This window comes from Ambystoma mexicanum, chromosome 3p (genome assembly GCF_040938575.1).
Source record: "Ambystoma mexicanum isolate Mex_15411 chromosome 3p, UKY_AmexF1_1, whole genome shotgun sequence".
Lineage (NCBI taxonomy): Eukaryota > Metazoa > Chordata > Amphibia > Caudata > Ambystomatidae > Ambystoma > Ambystoma mexicanum.
Window position 1 is genome coordinate 1085437254 of NC_090925.1, and position 15570 is coordinate 1085452823.

General features: G+C 46.0%; 1 protein-coding gene across 1 annotated transcript in view; it reads left to right on the plus strand.

The window, feature by feature from the left end:
- The window catches only part of LARS1 (leucyl-tRNA synthetase 1), an 860995-nt gene that overhangs the window by 683186 nt on the left and 162239 nt on the right, over nt 1-15570 (plus strand). Inside the window, exons 24-25 of the mRNA XM_069652446.1 lie at nt 1687-1777; nt 8022-8162. Of these exons, the coding sequence (XP_069508547.1) occupies nt 1687-1777; nt 8022-8162 (232 nt within the window). The remainder of the gene's footprint in view (nt 1-1686; nt 1778-8021; nt 8163-15570) is intronic.

The window sequence follows — 15570 nt, forward strand, 5'->3', positions numbered from 1 at the left end:
CCTGCAAGGCTCTCTGAGTGCCTAAAAGGACAGGAAGTGGGGGAGGTGAGGAAACCTCCTCTGGTCTTTGTCCTGCAGTCTGCCTGCCTTGAGCCAGTTTGTGCTGGGAGGCTGGCTGTCCCCACTGGACAGCCACCCCACAAGTTTGAATGAATGCATGTCTAGCGCTTGGTAGGCTTAGCCAGTTTTCCTGCATAAAAGACGAGGGACCTGGAGTAGAAACTGAGTCGCCCACTGGAACTGAAGATCCAAAGAAGATGGACGTCCGCAACCACTTCCAGCGACTGCCAGAGCCACCCGAGTCACTGCTGCAATCCCAACCTCAACATCTGTGCGACAGGGCAGCCCAGAAGCAGACAACTTCCTCCCTTGGACTGGTGGGCCTAACCAGTCCCAAGACGAACAGCATTTTGCGCCCTCCCTGGAAGATATGCGACCTCCATGGCCGTCAATTCAAGAATGCCTGGGGTCCTGTGCCATTTTCCGGTGCACGGTCTTCCGAAGCGCGGTTTCGTCTGAAACCTTTGCAGGCATCCTCTTGGAATGCCAGGGGCTGGATCCTGCTACTGAAAGTCCCATCAGACAAGACGAGGACTGAGAACTGAAGCAAAGTTGACTGCACAACTGTCCTTCAACCGAGCCTTGAAAAAGGTGTCAGCGAGCCAGTGCTGCAAAGATCTTCTGCTGGGTCGTCCAACTACTCGAGAGTAACCATCAGATCCATTGCAAGTTCTTTACTTCAGTTGCCAAGGCTAAGAATCCTGAACCGGGGTCTGCTATCGCCTCTCCTTGGGGACCGTCCTGCTGCACAAGCGTCTTCACTTCCAAGGTACTGTTCAGCCCCTAATACTTACCTGGTGTCTGCTTTGTTGTTCCTGTGCTTCGGAGGGTTGCAATTAAGCTGTTACTTGCATCCCCTTCAAGACCTACATTGAGCTACATTGGGGTGGACATCCCTGTGTGCTCTTTACCAAAGAAATCTCCTGCTACTTACCTGTAAACTTGCAGAACTCTTCATAGAATCTGCCTTGTTGCTGCTTACCTGCTTTCCCTTCCTCTGCCCTTGGTCACTGGACCCCCTGTGTGCCCCTTTACTCTGTGAGACTCCCCTAGAATAGGGTTGGACGACTTAAGATTGGTTAAGCAGGGGTTAACTAAAGGGAAACAAGTTGGTCTGAAGTTTACATACTTGTTTCTAAAGTTTCTGCTACATTGTGTTACTTTTAGAACTGTTTTGAATATTGCAACTATTCTGTGTTTAATGCAACTACCAAACCTTTGGATAGTTGACGCTTAACCCAAGCAGTGTCCCCCTGTTCATTCAAGGTAGGCTTTCTAAAGTCTTGTCTCAGAAAGGACTTTACCAAAACCACTGAACAGTATTTTTAGATTAAGTAATGAATATATGCCTTCTAAACCAACCTTCTTCCTGCTGCTTTCTTCGTTTGGATCCACCACATTCAGCTACAAAAAGAATGAGCTTTAACTTCCTTGTAACTCAGTAGACTTTATACCAAGCAACCTTTGCAGCCTGATCTATCACTCCGCCATCCTTGCACTGTAAAAACACCTAATTATTTGCAATCACTCACTCTGTTCGTTCTCTGAAATTAACTATTTGAAGCCAGAGTTTGTTGATATGTCTTAGGTGATTTCACAGCAATCCACCCTTTTCTTTGCTCTTAGTGAGATGAACGCAGGCGTAGTCAAGACTGAACAGAATTATGAAAAGATGATGTTTAAGGAGGCACTGAAAACCGGATTCTTTGAGTTTCAGGTAAGTGTTGTGTTGGTGTTCAGTGTGCTTCTGGGTGGTGTTAGATGTTACTGTAACATACTGAATCACGCCGCTGCCGCAGGAATAGCCTTTTATTTAGTGAGTAGCACTCATGTTGTGATTAGTTGATTAAGTTAACATTGATTTGCTTAGTGGCTATCGTGATGCTTGTTAAGTAAGATTTTGGCAGGTCCAACTGGTGTGGGACTTTACAAGACTTATCTGCTTGATATTAGTGACCTAACTTTTAACATAGGCCTGTACTACACAAGTCGGTAGAGCAGAAGATGTTGCACTCGTCGAAGGTCCAGGTACCCTGGGTATGGGAAATTGCAGCCCAGGAAGGTCGCAGCGACACAGGGGTTGGCCCAGAACAAAGCAGGCCTTGCGGCTAGTTGGTCCCACCAGCCTAAGGGAGGAAGTCGTCATTGGAGCTTCCCTGTCAATGAGAAAACAGGGTCAGCACAGCTGCAAGGCTTCACTGGTGCTTTTGCAGTCCTGGAAGGTGCTGCTGGCTGCGTCTATCTGCGTCTTCCTCTTCGGATTTGATGTTCCAGTGTTTGACTCTTCCTGCAGTCCCAAAACCCTCTCTATATATGCAAATTCCCATTCATTCACAGCACTAAGCTTTCAATCACATGGGGGGGGGGGGCATCCTCTAGGACTGCACCCGCCCAGTTGGAACTGGTTTTGGTCAGGCATGCCTACTAACAAATGACATTGAAGTTTTGGGCTCCTCCCTCACTTTCTGCATTCCCAGACACACTGGAGTCTGGGCAGGCTTCAGGGCTGAAGCCCGCCAAAGGCAAAACACACAATAGGCTCAAACCTGATCTAAATGACAGAGTAACAGCCGAGAAGGAACTAACAAACGAGAAATGGCGGAACAAGAAGACAGGGGCCATTTTGGTAAAATGGTCACCCTTGGGTGGTATCACTACATAATATCCCCAACAAAAATATTGCCGTAGATATAGCCATTTGGTTCGCCATAGGTGATATTTTTGGGGGGGATATTATGTGGGAGCAGGGGTTGCGGGGGTGTCCCCCGCACATTAAAAAATGATGCAGGGATTGCGGGGGTATCCCCCGCAGGGTCCATCTGTGAATTTCGCTGGAAAAATATGGCGATATTTTTGCATCGCAATATTTTTGCGCCAGAATTAACACATGGAACCCCTTGGTTCCTGTACTGCAGCTGAGAAATCAGCCTGCAGATAAATTGCACAACATGTAGTAAGAAGAAACCACTGCCACAGCCATTCAAGTTAGTTAGTGTAACACAAAGTTACATAACAAGTGGGATAAGAACTTGCTTTGTAACCCCCCAGCACTCCACATAAGGGTGTGTGTGTTGGACCCACAAAGGAAAAAGGTAAGTAAGACAAACATTGTCCTACTCATCCTGGGAACTGTAGTTCACACAAGAAAAAGTATTTAAACATTTTGAGGAGTCCACAGGACTCCTTAGTGGCACTGCACAAAGTGTGTGTCACTATATAAAAGTAGATGCCTATGGAGTTTACCAGACTCCATTAAAACATAAGGAACACAATGTCTTAGTCAGAGGGAAAAGGCATGAGTGGGTGGCAAAAAGGCCCACTCACTCAGGAGGTTAAAAATCAAAAAGCTCCCAGATTCCAGCAAAGGGCTGGGGGGCCTCTAAAGTTAAAGGGAATTAGTACAGAAACTGAAAATTCTCACTACCAATGCTTGGGTTTAAAGCGTTGGGCTCATTTAAAGGTTTCATTAGTACTGATGGGAGATCGCATGGTGGCATTGTGGGGAAAAAGCTGCTGTGCCCTGAAATATATGCTGTTTAAAGAGATTAAGGTGTTACCAGCATATTATTGGAATTCAGATAATCACACAAGATCAGCCTTGGAAAAGCACAGTGAACACACAAAACAAATGTCTGTTTTTTTTTCTATGGAATACGTGGCTTTGCTCTATTTCGATGAAGAACACTTCACAGTATAAAACAATATGAAGGACTGTATGTTTGTTTGAAGTGCACAGAATCTACAAATGGGGTCTTCCTGATCAAATCCGAGGTGTAACTGTGAGTAATAAATGTCAGGCTTTTCCTAGACCCTAAACGTAAGGTTCAGAAAGATCAATCCACACCTAGGTTGCACAGCTTCTCTTTGAAATGTGGCAGAGTATTCTAGGCCATATTCTCAAGATGGAGCAGGCTGGAAATAAGGTACAGGGCAAAATGCAAAAACAAAAGCCAATGTTTGTTTATGTTTATAAACAAAACTTCAAACTTCCAATGCTATCCAATGTGATAGTCAATATTATCTTCTACATTTACTGTGAAGCTTAGCTATCAATGTTTTGCAGACATCACTGGAGTGAGGAAAGATGAACCAGGCGTTGGGGTATGGCACAGCTTCTTTGTGAACAATAAGGGGCACCACTGTATAGTTCAGAGTATATAGGTCAAAAAAACTCTTATCTTTAGGTATGAATATTTGGTGCAGATCATTCCATCTGTGCGCATAGATTGGCATAAATATGTAAACCAACAGACTGGGTAAAATTCCCAGTAATGGTTGCACCCTAATAGTTTAACAATACAGACTTTTATAAATATCATTCCAGCTTGATAAGTATCAGATATTCATATAAAAATCGTGATGCAAGACTTTAATAGAGGTTCGGTCAGACAGTGTTCGGCAGATGCATTTTAGAGCAAACGGTTCTCTAATCAGGGCGATCTCTCCATAGTGAATGAACAACATTCTTGGTGGAATGGAATTGTATAGAACCCAAGTGAATGTAAAAGAGAGAAAAAAGAGGAACAGAGGACTAGTATCGTACCTGGCCTGAGGGGGTAGCCATGTAAAGCACTTAATTGAGTGCCTAAAATGTAATCTTGAAGAATAAAATAGTGTCAAACAAATGGTACAAGTGTCTCATGAGATTGATGAGGTGATTGACAAGAATGAGAAAATGATCTGTATACCGTACCGGCCCGAAGAGAGGCCAGGTGAGCCACTTATGAAAACCCAATTGTGCGCCTTATGGTTAGTAGATAAAAATGATTTAAAAATAAACAAATGGTACATGGATCTGGTACAGTAGTATATAACCAGAAAAAATTGTCCATGGCCCTTTAGTCTTTTTCCCAGGGTGGGGGTTTTTGCCTCTGGTTTGATTTTGGAACTCCATCTTAACACACAGACAGGGAACAAGATGGTTTTGGTACACCAATTCCGTGCAAATACTTGGGTACTGGCAGTGCGCTCATCACAGTTGCATCCCGTTTAAGGCCATAGATGTAAAATCTCTTTGATAAACAAATTGTTCAGAGTCTCTTGTTAAAGATACAGTTCAGAGCTTTCATTCTCAGTTATTTCACAAGTAAGCTGTCCTGGATTTAGAGATAGTCTAGTGGCTAAGCATGAGAGCAAATACCTCACAGATTTCGGTTCAGATGTTAAAGGGATGATCTAGCGTGGGACATATGGTAGGTGTTGAGGAGATTTTTTCACAACCGTCTAGTGAGGGCTGTGTAATCATCTAAGTTACTGGTAGAACAGTGTGTCTCCCAAAAGGAAAGACAAGACTCTTAAATGGTAAGCAGAGCAATGACGCTTAACTGTAGGAGGGCGGAAGGCTAGCAGGGAGGTGCAGTTATTCCCACTAGGCACCAGAAAAGAATACACCATGCTGGTATGCTGAAAAATATACACTTTATTTAAAATATCACACACACAATATTTATGATGGGACTAAGTTAAGGCCCAACTCACTCCTTCCCCTAAAATGTAAGCCGCATACCTGGTGGTAGACTATACATATAGGCTTTCCAGAGATAAGTGCAAAAAAGAACCCTGTACAATATTGCAAACAGTAATACTTATCAGGAACCTAGGGTAACACACAGAACGTAGCACCGGTTTCCTACTACATTCTAAATAAAGTACTGTACCATCATACACAGGCACATATCAGTTACTGCACTTGGATGTAGTGAACGGAGAACACCAGGTCCAACACAGTCATGAAAGCTACCAACGTCCAGGATATATTTTAGACGGTCCCTAGGCCCAGAAGGGCATATTGAACACCAAGGAGGGAAGCATTAGCATCACAGTGAAACGATGTATATCCTTTGACTTAAGTGTAATGCACAGATTTAACAATGCTTAGTAAATCAAAATGTAGGACTTGTTGAAGAACTCCAAGGACTCTTGGGAGACTCTAGAAAAATGCCACAGTCCAGGTAAGTACTGAAAGTGTCACTTGTAGTTTTGAAGTTGAAAGTGCCCCATATGCAACAAAAGAATAAAGACTGTTGGCTAACTTGTGGTTATGATGAAGACCAAGGTAAGCCTGCAGTTCCTTCCCACAGCTACCCAGAAGAAAGCAGTCAACACCAGCGAAGACCCTGAAGAAGAGATCCTATGGAGGGTTCCAGACCTAGCAACCCCAGGAACAGAGAAGCAAAGCAGGATCCAGCCCCCAATATTAATGGTGAAATGCGGTTGAAGGGGACCTGCAGAACCCGATAAACCAGACCACAGGGATACCTGAGAGTGAGTTTGTGGAATAACCCATCAACCCAATGCCCAGAGATGAGTAGTTGCAGTGTTGGTTCCTGAAAACACTATTCCAGGCAAGCAGAAGAACCCTTTAAGTAAGGGGTGTATGAAGGATCTGGTCACCCAGGGACTTACACCCCGAGTTTACGACGACCCTGATGGCCCAAAATCAGTGCAATAGTCCTTCACAGGAGTGAGACCCACCATCCAGAAGTGGAATAAACTATGTAGATGGCTCCAAGAGGATAGAGGACTGCAGACCCCAGGAACTCAGCAGGAAAATGGGATATCACACAAGCAGATTTGGTTGGGTGTCGAGTCCAAACACCCTTCAAAGTGGCTGCAGATTCCAAAACCTAAGTGGAGGTCCCTGGTGGTAAAAAAGAAGCCCAGAAAATGGTCTCTGGGTGGAATGCCTGGCCCCAGCAGATGAGAAGGACCAGTAGCAGAACAAGAAACACTCAGGAAGGACACCCACCAGCCACAATCTTAAGAAGGGTATGCCCAGACGAGGGCCTAAAAATGCAGCAATGGCGAAAATGAAAAGAAGTCATGTAGCAGTTAAGATGGTCTGCTCTTCTTCCAAAAATACAGCAGCACTGACTGTAGGAAACAGGGATTCCCCTATATGTCCCTTCACTCGCAGAGACTGGCTTCTGCCAGCTTAACAGTCCCTTTAGTACATTTAGAACAAAGGTTTTAGTGGCCAGCCAATCAGGTTGGCCCCAAAAACCGCCAAACACTGATGCCCACTCCCACAGGAAGTGTAATGTCCTGCCAGGGCAGGGACCTGATCTAAACCCGTTCAAACCACTGTGGAGACCGCCATCTTAGTCTCACAAAGAACCCACGTGGACAGAGCAGCCATTTCAGGCGTGCATTGTGGCTTTCATGAACAAAAGAGTCCCCTAAGACAAAATGGCTAAGAGTAACACTTAAAAATACATTAGTAACCAATTGACTGCCATAAAGGGGCATTCGCCTACTGATGCGGATAATCGGCTTGTACCCCTCCCCCCCCCAGTGAATGCAAAACTAATTGTTAGCTGCCTCCAGCCTACCACATAGCACCAATGTAGGGTGATATAATCACCCTAGGACACAAAGGGCGTCTCTATGACCTCAAAATAGAAAACCCAAGACATAAATGGGGGGGAACAAAAAGAGTATGGGTCTAATAAAATGAGCCTGCTGAAATCCCACCCCACCCCCTCCCAACCCCCCACAAAAGTGGATTTCTGCCCTAACAGCAAGCTATAAGTCTGTGTTGCTGAAGAAGATGGTGACACTTGTTTCAGCTTAGTACAATAAATTGCTTCTTGGGATCTTGGTTTTTTGTGTTTTTCTTGCGAGGTGTGTTTTTGGGTGTGACATTGGGTATTAAAGAAAGCAGACATTTTGTTTTTAAACAGTTTTGACTCTAAACTCACACCTAAAATGCACTTAAGTGTTCAGCACACAATTTATACATGACCACCCTTCCTTTTTATTTTTCAGATAGGAGAAGTAATGTGAAATTTGCAATAAAGCTTTCTTTTCTTTTTAAAAATAAAATTTCAGATAGTAACTTTATTGGTTAAAACAATGTTTCAGTGTTTTTTCGATGTGTTTACAATGTACATGGAAGTAGAAATTGATTCAGTCTGCAACCGCTGGTATACCCTAACATTATTTTCTTGGCTTCATTTCAGGCTGCAAAAGATAAGTACCGTGAACTGGCCATTGAAGGGATGCAGAGGGACCTAGTGCTTCAGTTCATTGAAACACAGACGCTGCTGCTGGCTCCTGTCTGCCCTCATTTGTGTGAACACCTCTGGAGGCTGCTAGGAAAGGTATGTCATCTTGCCTGGGGTGTGGGAGCGCAAGCCAGCAGATGCAGCAGCGCTGTGGTGCAGTATGCATTGTTGCAGTAGAAGCAAAGTACACATTCCCTTATAGCGACTTGGATACAGCACACTGAGGATGTTAGTCGGGTGTTAAGCGGGTCTTTTGTGAAGTGTTAAGTCATTTTGTGTAGGTATTCTGAACTTAATGACATTTTATGGAGGTTGTGTGTATTGTTTTGTTAAAGTTATGGATTTGTGTACTGAGGCAGGAGTGGTTTGCACTTCTATTCTCTAGTTAGGGAGCTAGACATTGAATTGAGTCGAGTTGCTTTAGGCCAGCAGGGCCTACACTGTTGGTTCAAATAACTCTTGCTGGTATGACCAAAAATATAATTGCTGATCACGTGGTTCCATCAGTTTGGGATTTCGTAGTCGAGAAATATGGTTTCTGTACAATGGAATAGGTTTAGAAGATATTGATTATTTCTCATTGTGCTGCTACTAAGTTGAACTCTTCAGTTTGTAGGGGCTGCCCACCATAGTGCTTGTCTGGTTGAGCGTGTGTTTTTCGCCATGCAGCGTATATAGCCCTGTGTACTACCCCTGCTTCAGTTTTACTGTCGAGAGGTGTGGACTGAAACCTCCTTTTGAATTCAAAAGTTTGTTTGCGTGCACACTTTTGATGTGGGCTGGGCTTTTGTACTCTGATGTGCGTTTTGCTGGCCATCATTAGTAGGACAGAAATGTGTTTTGATTTTTGTAATTACCAAATGTCTTTCTCTCATCTTTAGTACATCATTAGTAAACATTGAAAATACATTGAGTCACTAGTTTACCTCCATAACGACCAACATTATTACCACAAGGAAATCCCACACATCCACAGGAAGTGTGGCCACACCAATCCACACTGTATGGTCAAATCATATGCCCGATTGACCTGAAGATTTCATGATTATATATAAAGTACATTTCAATAGATTGCTTTCTTCTGCAGATTCCTCATCAGATAGATATCCATTGCAGCGTCAGCTGCTCTGAAACGTTTTTGACAGTGGGCCTTGTATGACTCGACCGTCGATCTCTCTTGACTCGACCGTGCCACTCGTCGGCTTCGGGCGTGACTTTGGCCACCAAATATACTACATCAGTACTTCGCCCTAGCTCAGTTCCTTTTTTCTGCATGCTCAGCATGCTGCTTTTTGGAACTGCTCTCGGCAGAGAATTTGGAATTCGAATAAACTCGATATAACTGTCTAAATTTCGTCACGCTTTGTCAGTATGTCTGCTCCTAAGGCATCCGGGTTCAAGCGGTGTCAAGACTGCAATGCCAAGATGTCGATCACCGACCTGCACGGATTGTGGTTCTTGACAGAAAATGAAACCCAAGTCGTTGAGGGAATGGTTGGTGAGCTTGTGCCCAGGTAGCCAACCCCACCCCCCGCCCACCCCTGCCGAAATGTTTGCCTGGCTCGATCGCCAGGCCATTGGGGCAAGACACGGAAGGTCCCATACCGAAAAAAAGGACAGGCACACCAGAAGGCCAAGAAAAGGTCACACTCTGAGCCATTTACTGTCCTCTTCATCTCACTAAAATCAGTGGCGCAATCAACGCAGGCACGACTCTGATTCGTCAGAGGAACGGGGTAATACCTACCCGAGTCCGGGTACGCCAAGGGCAGAGTGGGAGGCGTGCAAGGAACAGATACTCTAAATGTTCAAGACAGCCAGTGGTGGTACGACTCCAGTCTCGATGCAGCAGGCTCCAATGGCTCCAGTTGTGGCTCTGGTACTAAGGGAGCCAGATCAGGTCCAAAGCCCTCGTGCTCAAACATCGAAAAGTCTGCCATGGCGACCGATAACATGGGTGCCATTAGGCCTGGTGGGTGTGACGCCATCGACCGGTGCCAGCAGTCGAATGCGCCTTCATCCCTGAGTCTGTCGAAATTCTTCAAGACAATGTGGTCAATTTACAACAAAGAAGGGGACCAGGTGCCTTTTGGCTTCGGCCTATGGGTAAAGGGGCCAGTGGGGATGATTACTTTGCGGACCAGGCTGATTTGGTCGCCCTTACAGAAGGACTCCATGATGCTAGTATTCTGGACACTTCTCCTGACCTGAACATGCAGCGAGCCACCCCATAGGGGCATGCTAATGCCCAGTACTGCAGAACGGTCGAGAATGGTGGTGGTGGGCTCTATGACCTGACAGATATCCTTGCCAGAGATCCACCAACGGAAAGGGCATTGCCCTTTATTGTGGCTATACCTTATGGTTGAAACGTTGCCCCACTCTGGCGGTGGATTCAGAGTTCAAAAAGAAATACAAACCGGCGAAGGGGGACCTGCGGTTTCTCTCTACTCACCCTACTCCTCAGGGTCTGGTTGTACAAGCCCTACTGTGTACTCCAGATCAACTAGGTCCACTTAGAACCTGTCAACAGACAGGGAATCAAATAAAGCCAATGCCCTGGCAAAGAAAATCTTTGCTTCGGGCAGTATGGCTCTCAAGGCTGTGAATGCATCATGTGCGTTCGCCAAATACTCTCATGGTCTGTGGAGGCTGATCAAGCAGGCAGCAGAGCACATCCCTGCGGGCGAAATGAGGGATGGCTTCCTGCATTTAGTAGATGACGTCAAGGAGGTAGCTTGCCAGGCACTGCAGACGGGTCTGGATGCTGCAGATTGTGTGGGCAGGACAATGGGGTTGGCCACTGTGCTGAGAAGGGCAGCCTATCTGCACAGTTCTGGGTTTTCGCCAATTTTCCAGGCGAAGTTGCTGGCCATAGCATTGGATGGAGAGCATCTGTTCAGCCCTAGTGTCGTTGAGTCCTTGGAAAGATTTAAGGACTCTAAACTAGCTGCCAATTCGCTGGGCTTGGCTGTGCAGAAATTGCCTAAGCAATCTTTCAGCTTCTCATCAAGCGGAATGGGCTATCGGTGAAATGTTCCCTTTGGGAAGAAGGCACAGCTCCCACAACCCAGGCAAAAGTCAGAGGCGTTTCCTGCTCTCTGGGCAGAGCTGGGGGGCCTCTAGGGGTCAGCAGACTGCGGTAGGGGTGGCAGCCCCCACTAAGCCTCTTTGAGTTCTCCTATCATTTTTCTCTGGTTGGAGGGAGAATTTGCAAGCACTTGCCCCAGTGAAAGGTGGATAACCTCTGACGCCTGGGCATTGCAGCTCGTCGATTTGGGGGTAAGGTCTACCATTTTTAAGCAAGCAGGCTGGTGTTCCTGTTATTTCCTGGTACCCAAGAAAAAAGGGAGTACTCCGTTCCATTTTGGACCTCAGAGCCTTCAACAAGTTCCTGAGGAACGACAAGTTAAAAATGGTGATGTTGAAATAAATTCTCCAGGATCTGCAACGGCAGGACTGGTTGGTGTCACTGGATCTTCAGGATGCTTATTTTCATGTGCCGATCCATTGGAAGCACAGGTATTTCCTGAGATTTGTCACAGGGGACACTCATTACCAATTCAAGGTGCTCGCATTTGGGCTAACCTCTGCACCCAGGGTCTTCCCCAGGCTGATGGCAGTGGTGGCGGTGCACCTCAGGAGATCCGCTGTCCACAAATGTCCATACCTGGACCACTGGCTGATCCGAGGGAGCTCACCAGAGCAAGTATCAACTCAGCTGAGGACACATGCATACTGCTACACAGGTTCGGCTTCACCCTTAACTTCCAGAAGTTCCATGTCACACCAACGCAGAAGCTGCAGTTCATCAGAGCAGTCCTGGAAACACTGTTGGGGATGGTCTTTCCCCCTGAAGAAAGAGTCACCAGTCTCATGCAAATGGCCAAAATCTTTCAGAACCAGGACAGTTTACCAGCGGCTTCCTTTCTCTGCCTCTTAGGTATCATGGCTTGCTGCATTTTTCTCGTGCCAGAGACCAGGCTGCACATGTGCTCTTTGCAATGGCTACTGAGCGATCAGTGGTCCCAGAAGTTCGTTGCCATGAAGGACATCCTCAAAGTATCGAGGTCGGTGGCCAGTGCCCTATCTTGGTGGGCCAGCAGAGAAAATATGAGGACAGGCCTTCGTGGCCCCAGGCCCAAGTGGTTATGGATGTGCATTAAAGGGTTGGGGCACTCACTTCAGGGATCTGCAGGTGAGCAGCCTTTGATCACCAATGGAGAGCTCGTGGCATATAATCAGGCTGGAGTTGTGGGCAATCAGGCTAGCCCTGATGGCCTTTGCCCCTTCTTTCAAATGGAAGCACGTCCTGGTCATGACAGACAATACGGTGGCCATGTTCTACCTCAAAAAACCGGGGTGTTCGGTCCCTGCCCCTTTGCAAGGAGGTGATGCAACCATTGTTCTGGTTGCTGGAGAACCAGATCCCCGCTTCACCTGTCTGTCTAGCAGGAACGGAGAACGGGCTGGCGGATGCTCTTAGCAGGCAGAGCACAGTCTCACACGAGTGCGAAGTGTGCCAGGATGTTCTCGAGGAGATCTTCAATCAGTGGGGAGTACCCAGATGGTGGATCGGTATACCACAAGGTCCAACTCGAAGTGCAGACAGTTTTGCTTGAGGGAATTCCCAGGGAAGGGCGCACAAGGGGGGGGGCATTCCTAGTGGAGTGGGTTTTCGACCTCCACTATGCCTTCCCTCTGATACCTGTCATTATGTGGGTTCTCAGGAGGTTGAAGGGGTTTCAAGCCACTGTGATCTTGATCCCCACGGATTGGGAGAGGAGAACGTGGTACTTGAAACTCATGGAGTTGACCCTCTGCCCATCTCTGGTTGCCTCGACGCTTGACCTCCTATACCACTCGGAAGTTTGGGTCTTCCACCCGAAAACGGAATCCCTCAACCTATATGCGTGGCTCTTGGAAGGATAAGGTATAATGACTGGGACCTCTCAGAAGAGGTACTTGATGTTGTGATGGGTCAGTAATGTGAGGCTGACAACTGCTTGTATTTTTCTCAAGATTAGAGATTTTATTAAGAGACAAATTGGCAAATGAATCCTCACTACTCTTATTCTATCTGGGAATACCCTACCTGGTCTAAAGGCTAAGGCAATAACGCCTAACATACACAAAACTGGTCCTCACACTAAACAACAAAACATTCAAAGGAAATCATAAACAACATAAGAGGATAAAGAGTACTTAACCAGTATTTTGGATAATCTTCACCTGTCCTGGGTAAATACCTTCCCCAGGGTTTCCCAATGTCAATTCCCCAAATGTTCAAAGGAAAAGGAAAGTCTACTTGATCCAACAGCGGGAAAACCTGCCTGCAGCAACCTCCATTCGACCTGCCGAGTACTTTGGGAAAATTGGAGTAAGGGTGGTGAGTAGTTGCAATACTTACCAATGCCCCTATCCTCCATTACAAAGTTTGTGAAGAACTTTGATTTATTATTCCAATCCAATGGTTTTTAAATGTCTGCTGAGAAAGGTAATTTACTCACCTGTAAATCCCTGTGAACAACTTCTGGAACAATCTTCACACCCACAGGAACATTTCCTAATGTTTTACCAATGTATAAAGTTACCTTGTGAACTTTTGGGAACAAGGCCCCATTCAACTTAGGATTGGACCTAAAAAGTTAAGGCTCCCATTCCTGTGGACTGTTGATACAATTGCTTAACTTTCGTTTCAGGTATATGGTGAACTGTATCATTGCATTTACTGACTGCGACTGTATACATGTTTTGTGTTGTGTGATCTCTTTCCTGAGGTCCCTGAAACCTTTTTGACCTTCAAGAGCATTGCACTTGTAATTAAGGAATCATTTGAAACTTTACCTTTTCTGCTGCCGTGCCTTACCTGTGGCCTCTCCAATCTGACTTTGAAGAACTAATACCTAGATAGGGATGGACTACTGAAGCCTATAGGCCACTGAACAGTATAACAAGTCTTTCAAAGTATTTAACTGCTATTGCTGGTGCTGAATAACCCTTTTTATTCCTACAAAAGAACATTTTCTGAGTGACTATAACAAGTTACTTACCATTGAAATGTGTTCATGAACTATATTTCCTTACTATTGGTTTACTCACCTGAAGTATTGCTGATGTTTTCTATCGTGTTGATTAGTTTAACTAGTACTTTCCTGAGTATAACTTTGCCATGTGTGTATATATAGTAAATGTATATTTTACTATAAATACAATTGTGTGGGTTTCTTCAGGACTCCGGGTCCCGCGAAGGGGGAATTAACGGGCCATTCTAACCTCGGCGGGCCCGGTAATTCCCCTTGCGCCATTCCCATTTGAGCCCCGATAGGGCTCAATGGGAATGGGGAGGATGGTTGCAGCGGTACCATTCATTACGGTACCGTTGCTACCATCCAGTTCTGCTCGCGGGGGCCGCTCTGCACGCCTGGTCTAACCAGGCGTGCAGAGCGGCCCCCGCGAGCAGAACTCGTAATGTGGCGGCATGGCAACAACGGCGCTGGTAGCACTACCAGCGCTGTTGTTGCCTTACCGCCACTATTGAAATGAGGCCCTATGTATTTACTGAGTATATTGTACTTACCTACAACTCACATCCTCCTGCTAAGATAAGCCTGGCTGCTCTGCCATTCTACCAAACCTTTGGGTAGACCTCTGCTAATTTGCACAGCTGCTGTGATTGGTGTCCTGGGCCCTCATGCATGCTCGGGGCCCCTGACCTCCCACACCCAATCGTCCCAGCTCCTGTCCCCCCTCAGCACTTGCCCTTGCACTCCCTTCACCTTGAAGGCTTGCCCTTAGCCATCACGGCCCCTGCCCATGTAGCACTCTCCTCACCATGCACTTCTACTATGCACTTCTCTGTGGCTCACCCACATGCACAGACTGTTAGGGAGAATTCTCTGAAATGTGCAAATTCCTCTATACCTTAGAGACCCCCAGCACTTTTGCTGCACTCTAGCACTTTAAGCTGGAGAGAGTGGGACCTTTTTCCCACTCTGTCATGTATCTTACTCTGATTTGAACACTGTATCTCTTTTGGTTTTGGGAGTCTGACAAACTCCATAGGCATCATCGTTTTACAATGTGGCACACAGCACCTTCAGTGCAGTGGCACAGGGAAGTGTTTCAGATATCCCAAATGTTTAAATACCTTTCTCTTGGATAACTACTGTTTCCAGGAGCAGTGAAGTGAAATTGACTTTACTTACATTTGTAACTTTTCTGGACCCAGCACACACTATTTTACCATAGGGTGCTGGAGGGGTTACTTAGTATCCCCTTTGTCTAGATTCTCATGTCACACTTTTATGTGTTACCCTTTCTACAATTAATGGCTGGTGGCAGAGGTTTACTTTTAACTACCGTTGTGTGTTTTTATCACGGGCTGCGCTCGCAGCTGCTGTACAGCACCCATGGGTGCCCATTTTGCAAAATAGCCCCGGTCTTCTTTTTTTGCCATTTCTTGTTTTAAAGGTCCTTCTTGAGATTTACTCTGCGCGCCAAA